Genomic DNA, 13,399 nt, shown 5'->3' with positions numbered 1-13,399 from the left:
TTTATTTTATTTATTTATTTTATTTAGTTTATTTTAGTTTAGTTTAGTTCAGAGATACAGCACGGAAACAGGCCTTTCAGCCCATGACCTGCGTGGGTTTTCTCCAAGTGCCTCGGTTTCCTCCCACACTCCAAAGACGTACAGGTTTGTAGTTTAATTTGGCTTTGGTAAAAAATTGTAAATTGTCCCTAGTCCATAGGATAGTGCTAGTAAACTCCGTACCGTCAGCACCCGTAGTCGGGATGCTGGTCGGCGTGCACTCTGTGGGCCAAAGGGCCTGTTTCCGTGCTGTATCTTTAAACTAATCTAAATTCCACACATTATTTTATACACATTTATAAGATCACCCGTTAGCCTTCTACGCAAGGAATAAACTCAACCTCCCCCTATAGATCAGGGCCTCGGGTCCTGGCAGCAACCTTGTGAGTCTTCTCTATACTCTTTCCACTCTTTCCTCGGCTAAAATAAGTTGATGTTACATGAGTAAACTAGAATATGGAACAGAACAGAATGTCTAAACAATGTCCTTCTTACTTTGCAGTGAGTGAGTTAAGTTTAGTTTAGTTTAGTTTTGTTCTCCGTGGATTGTCACCTTGTCGTGGTGGAGAAGCTTGTGTGGACCTGTGATCCTGAGAGCGATGCCGTCTGGAGCTATGCTCCTGGTAGGGCCACCTATGGCGGTAAGGTCGAGGGGGAGGTCACTGACAAAGAGCAATCCAACCAAGACCTCGACGGTGGAACAGGCGGAGGACGATGGCTGACCTTAGTGGAGCGTCACAACGGCTGGGAAGGCGGATGAAGGCTGCAGCAGAAAAGGGTCTCCGGTCGTCTTGGACTCTGTTCCACTGGATCCTGACCTAGATCTGTCAAGGACCGTGTGGTGGTTGTCTGCGCACCAGTCTCCCCACGTTAAACAAAATCACGCACAGGCGTCCTCCATATAGGGAGTAGCACCCTGGAAATACCCATGATCAGCCACGATCGAAGGGGGCCTAAGAATAGTTTAGCTTAGAGATAGAGCACAAAAACAGGCCCTTCAGCCCACCGGGTCCGTGCCGACCAGCGATCCTCACATATTAACACTATCCTACACACAGTAGGGACAATTTACACATACACCAAGCCAATTTATCTACAAACCTGGACGTCTTTGGAGCGTGGGAGGAAACCGAAGATCTAGGAGAAAACCAACGTGGTCACGGGGAGAACGTACAAACTCCATACAGACAACACCCGTAGTCGGGATCAAACCCGGGTCTCCGGCGCTGCGAGCCCTGTAAGGCGGCAACTCCACTGCTGCCCCATGCTGCCGAGTTAACGTTAACCCTAACCTAAATCAACAGGTTAGCCAGGCAACAACATCCATGTGTGTAGAAAGGAACTGCAGACACTGGTTTATACCAAAGATTAACACAAAGTGCTGAAGGAACTCAGTGGGTCAGGCAGCATCAGCATTGTGGGTGCTGTTTCAGGTCTGGACCCTTCTTCAGACCAATCTGGACCCAAATCATCATTTTCCTCCAAAGATGCTACCTAACCCACTGAGTTACTCCAGCACTTTGTGTCTATCTTCTATTTGGTGTCTATTTGAAGGTTGTAATGTAGTGTAGTGATGGTTGTGGAGAGGTAGCTGCTGCTGAAACAGGACATTACCGTTTGCGGGCTCCTGTACCTTCTTCCTGATGGCAGGGGTGAAATGTGTGTGTGGGCAGCGTGGTGTGGGCCTCCGACGATGCTAGCTGCCTTTTCCTGTAGGTCCCTTCGACGGTGGGGAGGTCAGTACCCGCGACGGACCGGGCAGCGTTCACCGCTTTTCGCAGACTTCTTCGCTCCTGTGCGTTCGAGTTGTCGAACCAGGCCGCGATGCAACCGGTCAATATTCTCCCCACTGTACACCGGGACAAACTGGAGAGGGAAATTGGGATTGAAGAGCAGTGATGTGCATTCTCAGTACAATAAGTGACGATGCGCTTTGGTTTGTTGGCAGGTGAATGTAACTCAGGAAGAATCGTCAAACGAGGAAGCTGCATTACTTCGCACGTTGGGGAAGGGAGATTGGTTTGGAGAGAAGGCTCTTCAGGGGTAAGTTCACTCGTAATTGTACTTACAAGACGCCCATAAAATCCTGCTTAATAGCGTTTCACAGTAGCGGTTACATTAATGTTTAAGTGGAATGAATGCAGTTAAAATGAGTTTTACAGAGGATCAAGACGACATCCTTTCCAACTTTTTACATAAAAGTCAATTCACTGTTCTACAGGAAGGCAATGATCATAGAACAGATCATAAGGGATAGGAGTAGAATTAGGCCATTCAGTCCATTAAGTCTACTCCGCCATTCAATCATGGCTGATCTATCTCTCCCTCCTAACCCCATTCTCCTTCCTGCCTTCTCCCCATAATAGACAATAGACAAGAGGTGCAGGAGTAGGCCATTTGGCCCTTCGAGCCAGCACCGCCATTCAATGTGATCATGGCTGATCATCCCCAATCAGTACCCCGTTCCTGCCTTCTCCCCATATCCCCTAACTTTGCTATCTTTAATAGCCCTCTCTAGCTCTCTCTTGAAAGTATCCAGAGAACCGGCCTCTGGTGAGGCAGAGAATTCCACAGACTCACAACTGTGTGTGTGAAAAAGTGTTTCCTCGTCTCCGTTCTAAATGGCTTACCCCTTATTCTTAACCTCTGACACCCGTTCTAATCAATAATCTAAGGCACCAGCACACTGTACATATGTGTAGAAAGCAACTGCAGATGGTGGAGCACTGAATGACTACAGAGGTTGGTATCAATTAATTTCTCGTTGCAAGGAGTATCAATTTTCGGCCCTTATTGCCAAGACACAGCGGGCTGAAGACAAGTCCCCACGTGGGTCTTTAATGTTGGAGTGTTGCTATGCTATTGAAGCAATCGCAGGCAAACATGAAGGTACACAAAATTGCTGGGGAAACTCAGCGGGTGCAGCAGCATCTATGGAGCGAAGGAAATAGGCGACGTTTCGGGCCGAAACCCACTAGGCAAACATGATACTGCCTAGTGTTTGCAGTGGTATATTTAGAGCGTATTACCAGAGTGTCCCCACTGAGCTTGGATGATCATAAAACAAGAACAAAGCCTCAGATCTCTGCTTGATTGCATGCTCTTTTACGGTCCATTACAATACGTTGAACTATGGATTACTGCACTTCATTGCTACATGACCCAGTCCTGGGGGTTCCTTTCTGACGTGAACTAAATCCTTTGGAGGTTTGTTTTTGATTGCTTGACACATACAATATAGAAACAGGCCCTTCAGCCCATCGACCATCGATCGATCACCCGTTCACATTCGTTCTATGTGTAGGAAAGGACTGCAGATGTTGGTTTAAATCGAAGGAAGGTAAACACGAAACGCTGGAGTAACTCAGCGGGGCAGGCGGCAACTCTGGAGAGAAGGAATGGGTGATGTTTCGGGTCGAGACCCTTCTTCAGACTGGTTTAGGGATAAGGGAAACGAGAGATATAGGCGGTGATGTGGAGAGATAACGAACAATGAATGAAAGATATGCAAAAAAATGATGATGACATAGAAACATAGAAACATAGAAAATAGGTGCAGGAGTAGGCCTTTCGGCCCTTCGAGCCTGCACCGCCATTCAATATGATCATGGCTGATCATCCAACTCAGTATCCCATCCCTGCCTTCTCTCCATACTCCCTGATCCCTTTAGCCACAAGGGCCACATCTAACTCCCTCTTAAATATAGCCAATGAACTGGCCTCAACTACCTTCTGTGGCAGAGAATTCCACAGATTCACCACTCTCTGTGTAAAAAATGATTTTCTCATCTCGGTCCTAAAAGACTTCCCTCTTATCCTTAAACTGTGACCCCCTAGTTCTGGACTTCCCCAACATCGGGAATAATCTTCCTGCATCTAGCCTGTCCAACCCCTTAAGAATTTTGTAAGTTTGTATGACATAGGAGACAGACTGTTTGCAAGGTGAAAATGAAAAGCTAGTGCACTGTGGGTTGGAGAGGGATAGAGAGAGAGGGAATGCTGAAGTGCGGCTTCCTGAAATGAGAGAAATCAAATTCATACCACAGGGCTGTAAGCTGCCCAAGCGAAATATGAGATGCTGTTCCTCCAATTTGTGTTCAACCTCATTCATTCTGTTTTGTTTAATTTAGATTAGTTTAGTTTAGAGATACAGCATGGAAACATGCCTTTCAGCTCATCGGATCCACGCTGAACTGACCATCGATCACCCATTCACATTCATTCTATGTTTAGTTTAGTGCCGTTTATAGGTACAGCCTAGAAACAGGCCCTTCAGCCCACTGAGCCCACAACGACCATCGATCACCCATTCACGCTAGTTTTATCTTTGGTTTAGTTTTATTTAGTTTAGAGATACGGCATGGACAAAGGCCCTTCAGTCCCACTGCCTCCGCGTCGACCAGCGATCACCATGAACATTAACACTATCCTACACACTAGGGACAATTTACAATATTATTAAAGCCAATTGGCCGACAAAACCTGCACGTCTTTGGAGTGTGGGAGGTAATCGGAGCTCCCAGGGAAAACCCACGCAGGGCACGGGGAGAACGTACAAACTCCGTGCACCCGTAGTCAGGATCGAACCCGGGTCACTGGCGCTGTAAGGCAGCAACTCTACCGCTGCGCCACCGTGCCGCCATCATCGGGTCCAGCTGTCGCTTGTCCTCCACTCCCCCATCAAGGGATGAGGTCCAGAGACGCGGGGAAAATAAATTGGAAAGATGAAAGATGAGCCTGTTCTTCATGTGTTTTTTTACAGCATATGTGAATGGATTTTCTTTCTATTTGTTCTGATTTCAGGCTTCAGTTTTGAGTTTATCAAGATTTAAGTTGAAATGTAATATCATCCTTGCGGATTGGGGCGGCACGGTGGTGCAGCAGTAGAGTTGCTGCCTCACAGCACCAGAGACCCGGGTTCAATCCTGACTAGGGGTGCTGTCTGTACGGAGTTTGTACGTTCTCCCCGTGGGTTTGTTTTCCAGGATATCCGGTTTCCTCCCACACTCCAAAGACGTACAGGTTTGTAGGTCAATTGGCTTTGGAAAACATGTAAATTGTCCCCAGTGTGTGTAGGATAGTGTTAGTGTACAGGGATCACTGTTCGGCGCAGACTCGGTGGTCCGAAGGGCCTGTTGCCATGCTGTATCTCTAAACTAAGACAATAGACAATAGACAATAGGTGCAGGAGTAGGCCATTCGGCCCTTCGAGCCAGCTTGTGATCATGGCTGATCATCCACAATCAGTACCCCGTTCCTGCCTTCTCCCCATATCCCCTGACTCCACTATCTTTAAGAGCTCTGTCTAGTTCTCTATTGAAAGCATCCAGAGAACCAGCCACCACCACCCTCTGAGGCAGAGAATTCCACAGACTCACAACTCTCTGTGTGAAAAAAAATGTCCTAATCTCCGTTCTGAATGGCTTTCCCCTTATTCTTATCTCGAAGGGCCGAAAGGCCTCCTCCTGCACCTATTTTCTATGTTTCTATGGTTTTATGTTTCTATCTCAGTCCTAAATGGCCTACCCCTTATTCTTAAACTGTGGCCCCTGGTTCTGGACTCCCCCAACATCGGGAACATGTTTCCGGCCTCCAGCATGTCCAGACCCTTAATAATCTTATATGTTTCAATAAGATATCCTCTCATCCTTCTAAATTCCAGAGTATACAAGCCCAGCCGCTCCATTCTCTCAACATAAGAAAGTCCCGCCATCCCGGGAATTAACCTGGTGAACCTACGCTGCACTCACTAAACACTAAAGAAAGTAGTGTTGCCTTCAAAATTAACTGCTGAAACTAGGCTCGTTTTGTTGACACATGTACTGCACTGCATTAAGCTGATGGTTTTTTAACATGGTTTCCCAAAGATACTGACCCACAATAAAATGAGCTTGTCGTAACAAAGAACTGCAGGCGCTGGTTAATGCACAAAAGGACACAGAGTGCTGGAGTAATCAGGCAGGTCAGGCAGCATCTCTGGAGAACATGGATAGGTAATATTTTTGAATCGAGGACCGTAACAAGATTTTGGCCTGCCTGTCCCACTTAGGCAACTTTTTAGGCGAGTGCAGGAGACTCTGCATTCTGGGAACTCGTCGCGGCCTCAGGATGGTCGCAGCAAATTTTTCAACATGTTGAAGAATTGTCTGCGACCAAAAACTGGCCGCCATGGAGAAAATCAATACTTTTGTAATCGTAGGTGCAGTTGTAGTGGGGTCACCATGTAGTTGTAGGTAGTCGAGGTAGCCTTAGGTAGTTTTAGTTAATCTCCTTTGTTGACCCGGCATTTTCATTTGCTCATTGGGGGAAAAAAACGTAAGCACGAGTTTTCAGAACCAAGGAAAACCGACCGGTAATGTTAAATGCCCGCCGAACTTCCCAGCTGTGTATCCCTGGCTTATTAAAAGTGGTCTGGCTTCTTAATAGTTTCTCCACTCCTTCTCCCCCCCCCTCCCCTTCTCCCCCCTTATCCCCCCTTCTCCCCGCTCTTTTAAAGAATTACCGTACTCTGTGCTAGCCGTCTTTAACCTTCCTGTTCATCGCGGTGTGTGTCTGTATCACCTTGCCTTTGCACCGTGTGAATTACAGACAGCACTCCCCCACTTTCCGTGGCCCCCACCTTTGCGATGTGATTGTGTGTTTGTGTGTGTGTGTTCCGCTGATGGTCGCCATTTCAGTTTGCGGTTTTTCAGGCGAGTGCCGCGAGCTTGAAGGTCGCAGACAGTCCGCTGAAAAGTCGCCTATGTGGAACAGGCCCTTTTGGACGCACGGGCAGCGTGTGGGTAACGCAGGACGGGCGCATGGAGAGGCGTGGAGTTGCACGTGGTATCACGCGGCGGTCCAGGATTTCGTGTTGCACAAAATCCTCGCTCGCCACCTGCGTGATGTATCGCGTACGCACGCTGACGTCCCGACGTCTCACGTGTAATGCATGGTGACGCATGGTTACGTCACCGTGCGTAACCATGCGCCGCCAAGCGCCGCAGGGTATTCTAATGACGTCCCGCTCACCAGACGCCATGATGACGCGTGATTGAGGCACGCAAATGAGGCGCAAATGATGGCCAAGTGGGACTGGGCGTTTAAGCAGCAACTCCACCGCTGACCCACAGTGCCGCACATATTCTGTGATTATATGATCCTAAAAGGAATTTTGAGGGGAAAATTGTGGAGGAATGCAAGACTGGAGACAGACAAAGGAGGTGATTGCTGAGAATGTAACGCAGTTAAACCGTCTTAATATACACACGCCTTCTTGGTTTACGCCCCATTAGAACTGATTGCCACTCTAGCTTCTGTCCATTAAACTCATCAGGGTTATAATCAGTGATATATTCTAGCGGATTACCATCCAGATGGTGAGAATTACCTTCTAATATCTCTAATTCTAAATAGAAGCATATGAAATCATTCAAGATAGGCACGAGAGACTGCAGATGATTTGATTCTTGAGCTAAACACAAAGAGTTGGAAGAGCTCAATGCGTCAGGCACCATTCACGGAGGGAAATGGACTGACAACATTTCGGGTCAGGATCCATCTTCGACCTGTCCTAAGCTGAAATGTCGCCTGTCCATTTTCTCCAGAGATGCTGCCAGACCCAACCGCGAATGAGTCCAGAATTTAGTGTCTATCTTTGGTATAAATCAGCATCTGCAGTTCCTGTTTAGAGTAATGGAGTGATATAGCATGGAAACAGGCCCTTCAACCCAACTTGCTCCCAACATGTCCCAGCTACACTAGTCCCACCTCCCTGTGTTTGGCCCATATCCCTACAAACCTGTCCTATCCATGTACCCGTCTAACTGTTTCTTCAATTGGGACAGTCCCAGCCTCAACTACCTCCTCTGGCAGCTTGTTCCATACACCCATCGTGTTATTATAACCATATAACCATATAACAATTACAGCACGGAAACAGGCCATCTCGGCCCTTCTAGTCTGTGCCGAACACTTATTCTCCCCTAGTCCCATCTACTGGACCACTTATCTACTGGATCTACTGGATATACTGGACCAAGTGCAGACCCGTTTGGTCTGCCCCCCCAACGCATCCGTTCCCTACCCGTAGCCCTCACGGGAGGTATAGTGCTCCAACTCAAGCCGTTCCAGGACGTAAGTGAAGCTGATCACTGCTAGCCGAGCCATTGACATTTTATTACATATATATCATAGGTCCTGAACCTGAAATTGTTCTATCTCTGCAGATGCTGCCTGACCTGCTGATTTTTTTCCCCACCATTTTTTGCTTTTATTTCAGGTGTCTAGATTCTGCAAGTTTTAAAACAATCTTTCCCTCATTCCTGCACACTTCTCGTTAGCACGGCCCGTGTCCTCTCCGTACCGACCCCATCTTCGACCCGCCTCGAGAGAAGAGCGAGGGTGGAGAGGTTTTGCCATATTTCTTTCCTTCTTCTGGCCTGCTGACACCTGCAGGGGTTAATAAAGTGCCGTTGTGAGCAGGTTAATGGTGCTTAAAGTACGCTGTGGAGACGGCAATCCATCCCCGTAAAGCAGGAACATTGGAGTTGCATTGGCTGCGATTCAATTTCCGCGGTGGTTACGTCACAGAGCCAGCACGTTAATGGGGCTTTAATCGCTGTGGAACCCAAGAAGCTGATGTCCGAATTTGTCCTGGTCTTTTGATTTAGTAGGGAAATTAAATTATCCGATGCGCATGCTTCTGAAGCTTTTAACGTAAGGCAGCCTAACGGTGATGTTGAACGTCTGTTGGGCTCAGTGCCAGTATTGGGACGGCATGGTGGCGCAGCAGTAGAGTTGCTGCCTCACGGCGCCAGAGACCCGGGTTCGATCCTCACTACAGGTGCTGTCTGCACGGGAGTGTGTACGTTCTCCCCGTGACTGCGTGGGTTTTCTTCGAGTGCTCCGGTTTCCTCCCACACTCCGGAGACGTGCAGGTTTGTAGGTTAATCGGCTTCTGTAAATTGCCCCTAGTGTGTAGGATAGAGCTAGTGTGTACGCTGGTCGGCATGGGCTCGGTGGGCCGAAGGGCCTATTCCTACACTATATCTCTAAACTAAACTAAATTAAAAAATCTGAATGAAGTTTAGTAAGTACAAAAGACAAGGCGCTCGAGTAACTCAGCGAGTCAGGCAGAAATTGTGGCAGGAAGGATATGTGCCATTTTGGGTTGGGATGTTTCGTTATGTTTAGCAGGTCACGGAGAGAGGATACAAACTCCGTACAGACAGCACCTGTAGTCAGGGTCGAATCCGGGTCTCTGGCACTGTAATGGGTCTGTCCCACTTAGGCGATTGTTTCGGCGACTGCCGACAACTGTTATAGTCGTAGCAGGTCGCCGAAAAAACGGTGACTGGACCCCCCCCCCTTCGACAGTCTCTGACAATGCCTACAACAACCTACCACCTAATCAACGTCAAGCTGCGGCAAGCTACTGACAACCGGCGACCCATTAGGACGTCCACCTATGACAACCTACGTCCACAAGGTAAAACAAATCAGTTGCCGGTACCTGTCTCCGGTTGATGTAGGTTGACGTAGATAGTCGCCAAGGGAATTCACCGAAGTCAGCACCGGCGACAACCTATGACCCCACCTACGTCAGGAGAAACGAAGCTACGCTCATTGGCGTCAAGCCAACAGTCGCCGACTGTCGCCGAAAAGTTTTGAACATTTCAAAATTCAGCGCCGACCAGAAAAACGCTACGATTCTTTGGGCGACTGAGGAGACGATTCACGACCGTACAGGCGACACCCCAGCGACCATGTGGCGACAGCCTAGCCGCCTGTAGTCGCCTAAAAATTTGCCTAAGGCAGACAGGGGCATTAGGCAGCCACCATCCACCAGCTGATTTACTTTTAATCTTTGGAATTTTAGGCAAAACCATGCCTAAATACATAGTACTGATGTTCTCATTTGTTGGTGTTGGCCATTCACCCAGGTTTCTCCTTACAGCTTGCTAAATAAGATACAGCTAAGTAGTTTGCGGTGACTCTGATCACTGCCAGAGGTACTTAGTGGGTAATCAGCAACTGTGAAAGGGCAGCACGGTGGCACAATGGGTAGAGTTGCTGCCTTACAGCGCCAGAGACCCGGGTTCAATCCTGACTACGGCCTCTGTCTGTACGGAGTTTGTACGTTCTCCCCGTAACCTGCGTGGGTTTTCTCGGGTGCTCCGGATTCCTCCCACATTCCAAAGACGTGCAGGCTTGTAGGATTGGATTGGATTCCTTTATTGTCATTCAGACCTTTCGGTCTGAACGAAATTTCGTTGCCTGCAGTCATAAATATAATAATAAATAACGAAACATACAATAAACACAAATTAACATCCACCACAGTAAGTTCACCAGGCACCTCCTCACTGTGATGGAGGCAAAAGTCTTAAAGTCTCTGTCTCTTCCCTCCTTGTTCTCCCTCTGCGCTGAGGTGATCCAGGCTTCCGATGTTGTTACCCCACCGGATGATGGTGAGTAAGTCCCACGGCTCAACCGAGCTCCGCGAACGGGCCGATTCAAGCTCCGTGGCCCGGGGTGGTCGAAGCTGCCAAGGCTGCCGCCCTCCAGTCCAGCGGACGCAGCTGTAGTTGTGGGAGCTCCAGAAAACAGGTCACCAACCTGTGACCTGCGAGCTCCCGACGTTGTCGTCCACTGGCCCGCGGCCAGGCCCGAATTCAGGTCGGCTAATTTCCTTCTGTAAATTGTCCCTAGTGTGTAGGATAGAGCTAGTGTACAGGTGATCGCTGGTCAGCACGGGCTCGGTGGGCAGAAGGGCCTGATTCCCCGTTGTATTTCTAAACAAAACTAAACTAATGATTTCATTTTCATGAACTCAAACACGAACTTCAATTTCTGGAGGGCACATTAGTTGCACTAATGAGGAGGGTTCCGTTTATGAATGAAACTAATGTGATTTAATAAGTACTTGTTGAATAAGTTATTGAGCAGTTAATTTTTCTTGTTTTCCAAAGATTAATGCACATATTAATTTAATTCAGTGAGGATAATGCATGCTAATTGAAATATAAGTTATGAGTATATATCAATTAGATACAATTTAAGACTAAGGGTTCAGGTCGTATACTAGAGTTGTGAATACAATTATCCAGGCTTGCAATGCAGTAGGGTGGGGAAAATTGCATCATGCTGAATATATGCTGAATATGTAAATTCATTAGTGATCGGAGCAGAGTTAGGCCATTCGCTTCATCAAGTCTACTCCGCCATTCACTCATGGCTGATCTATCTCTTCCTCCTAACCCCATTCTCCTGCCTTCTCCCCATAACCCTTGACACCTGTATTAATCAAGAATGTATCTATCTGTGCCTTAAAAATACCCAGTAACTCTGCCTCCACAGCCTTCTGTGGCAAGGAATTCCACAGGTTCACCACCTGCTGACTAAATAGATTTCTCCTCATCTCCTTCCTAAAGGAACGTCCTTTAATTCTGAGGCCATGACCTCTGGGCCTAGACTCTCCCACTAGTGGAAACATCCTCTCCACTTCCACCCCATCCAGGCCTTCCACTATTCGGTATCTTTTTGCAGATGAAACACTGACTACAGCAACATCTTCTCTGAGGCAGATGTAAGAGATTTTGTGCCATTATTTTAAAGAGCATTTGGAATGATTGTGTTAACATATGATGAGCGTTTGTCGGCACTGGGCTTGCACTCGCTGGAGTTTAGAAAGATCAGGGGGGGGGGGGGGAGGGGGAGACCTCATTTAAACTAGCCGAATAGTGAAAGACCTGGATAGAGCGGATATGGAGAGGATGTTTCCACGAGTGGGAGAGTCGAGGACCAGAGGGCACAGCCTCTGATGAAAAGGACATACCTTTAGAAAGGAGATGAGAAGGAATTTCTTTAGTCAGAGGGTGGTGAATCTGTGGAATTCTTTGCCACAGACGGCTGTGGAGGTCATGTCAATGGCTATTTTTAAGGCGGAAGTCGACAGATTCTTGATTAGTACCGATGTCAGTGGTTATGGGGCAAATGGCCTCACTCTGCTCCTATGAACTTATGAGCTTTACTTACACCTGCACTTGGTCCGCCGGAGCCTACTGGATCTCCGGGTCAAGAGCGGAACTCGCTATCAAAACATGGAGGGGACGGGGGACACAATGTTTTGGCGGCCACGCACGCATGCGCACACTCACACACACGCGCGAGGCTTATGAGGCTCAATCCAGCGCTAAAAGCGGAGATTTTAAAATCGGGATTACAAAAACTTGGGGGGGATGTCCCCCACCTCTCAAAACATGGGGGGGACTTGTCCCCTCTGGACCCCCGTGTTTTCCGCCCCTGCTCCTGTTGACCATTTTGATTCCTCCCCAATCTTCTTTTTATCTAGTTTTATCTCTCTGGTTAGCGCGGCCTCTGTAGGGCCGAATGGCCTGTTTCCACGCTGCATCTCTGAAGTCTAGTCTAAAGCATCAACTGAGTAAGCAAGAACATGGAAGATGGAATATGAGTTGGGTAAAAGGGGCCAAAGAGCCTGTTTCCGTGCTACATCTCCAAAGCCTAAAGCATAAACTGAGTGAAGATAGACACAAAAAAATGGAGTTACTCAGTGGGGCAGCATCTCTAGTGAGAAGGAATGGGTGACATTTCGGGTCGAGACACTTCTTCAGACTGGTAAGGGATAAGGGAAACGAGAGATATAGACGATGATGTGGAGAGATACGGAACCATGAATGACAGATATGCAAAAAAGTAACGTTGATAAAGGAATCACGCCATTAATAGCTGTTTATTGGGTGGAAAACGAAAAGCTTTTGCATATCTTTCATTCATTGTTCATTATCTCTCCACATCATCGTCCATATCTCTCGTTTCCCTTCTCCCTAACCAGCCTGAAGAAGGGTCACCACCTGAAACGTCACCCGTTCCTTCTCTCCGGAGATGCTGCCTGTCCCGCTGAGTTACTCCAGCTTTTTGTGTCTATCTTCGGTTTAAACCAGCACCTGCAGTTCCTTCCTACACATGAACTGAGTGAGTCGGCACGACATGGAAGATGGAATATAATGGGCCGAAGGGCCTGTTCCCAAGCGGCATCTCTCTCAAAGTCCCAAAAAGCCTCCCATGTGCTAATTGAGAAAGGGCTCTTGTAGTGAATATTGCCGTGAAATAGGGACTCGACCCGAAACGTCACCCATTCCTTCACTCCAGAGATGCTACCTGTCCTGCTGAGTTACCGACTACAGCATTCTGTGCCTATTGCCATGAAATAATCTGCAAGAAATCACAGATGAGACACGGAAATTAACAATCCTTCCCTGGGGTGAGCTGACAGGCGGCTCCCGACAAATAGAATTTTTATTATAATTTACAGCCTAAATATCATCCTCCAACGAGAGCAGCGTCTGAGCGAATGTTG

General features: G+C 47.8%; 1 protein-coding gene across 3 annotated transcripts in view; it reads left to right on the top strand.

Moving 5' to 3' along the window:
• prkg1 (protein kinase cGMP-dependent 1) overlaps positions 1-13,399 on the top strand; it is a 445,216-nt gene that overhangs the window by 339,465 nt on the left and 92,352 nt on the right. For all 3 annotated transcript variants that reach the window (XM_033034352.1, XM_033034353.1, XM_033034354.1), the window contains exon 7: positions 1,988-2,082. In XM_033034352.1, coding sequence (XP_032890243.1) covers positions 1,988-2,082 — 95 coding nt within the window. The remainder of the gene's footprint in view (positions 1-1,987; positions 2,083-13,399) is intronic.

This window comes from Amblyraja radiata, chromosome 15 (genome assembly GCF_010909765.2).
Source record: "Amblyraja radiata isolate CabotCenter1 chromosome 15, sAmbRad1.1.pri, whole genome shotgun sequence".
Taxonomy (NCBI): Eukaryota; Metazoa; Chordata; class Chondrichthyes; order Rajiformes; family Rajidae; genus Amblyraja; species Amblyraja radiata.
Note: the sequence above shows the minus strand (reverse complement) of the source record. Positions and strands in the feature narration are given on the sequence as shown.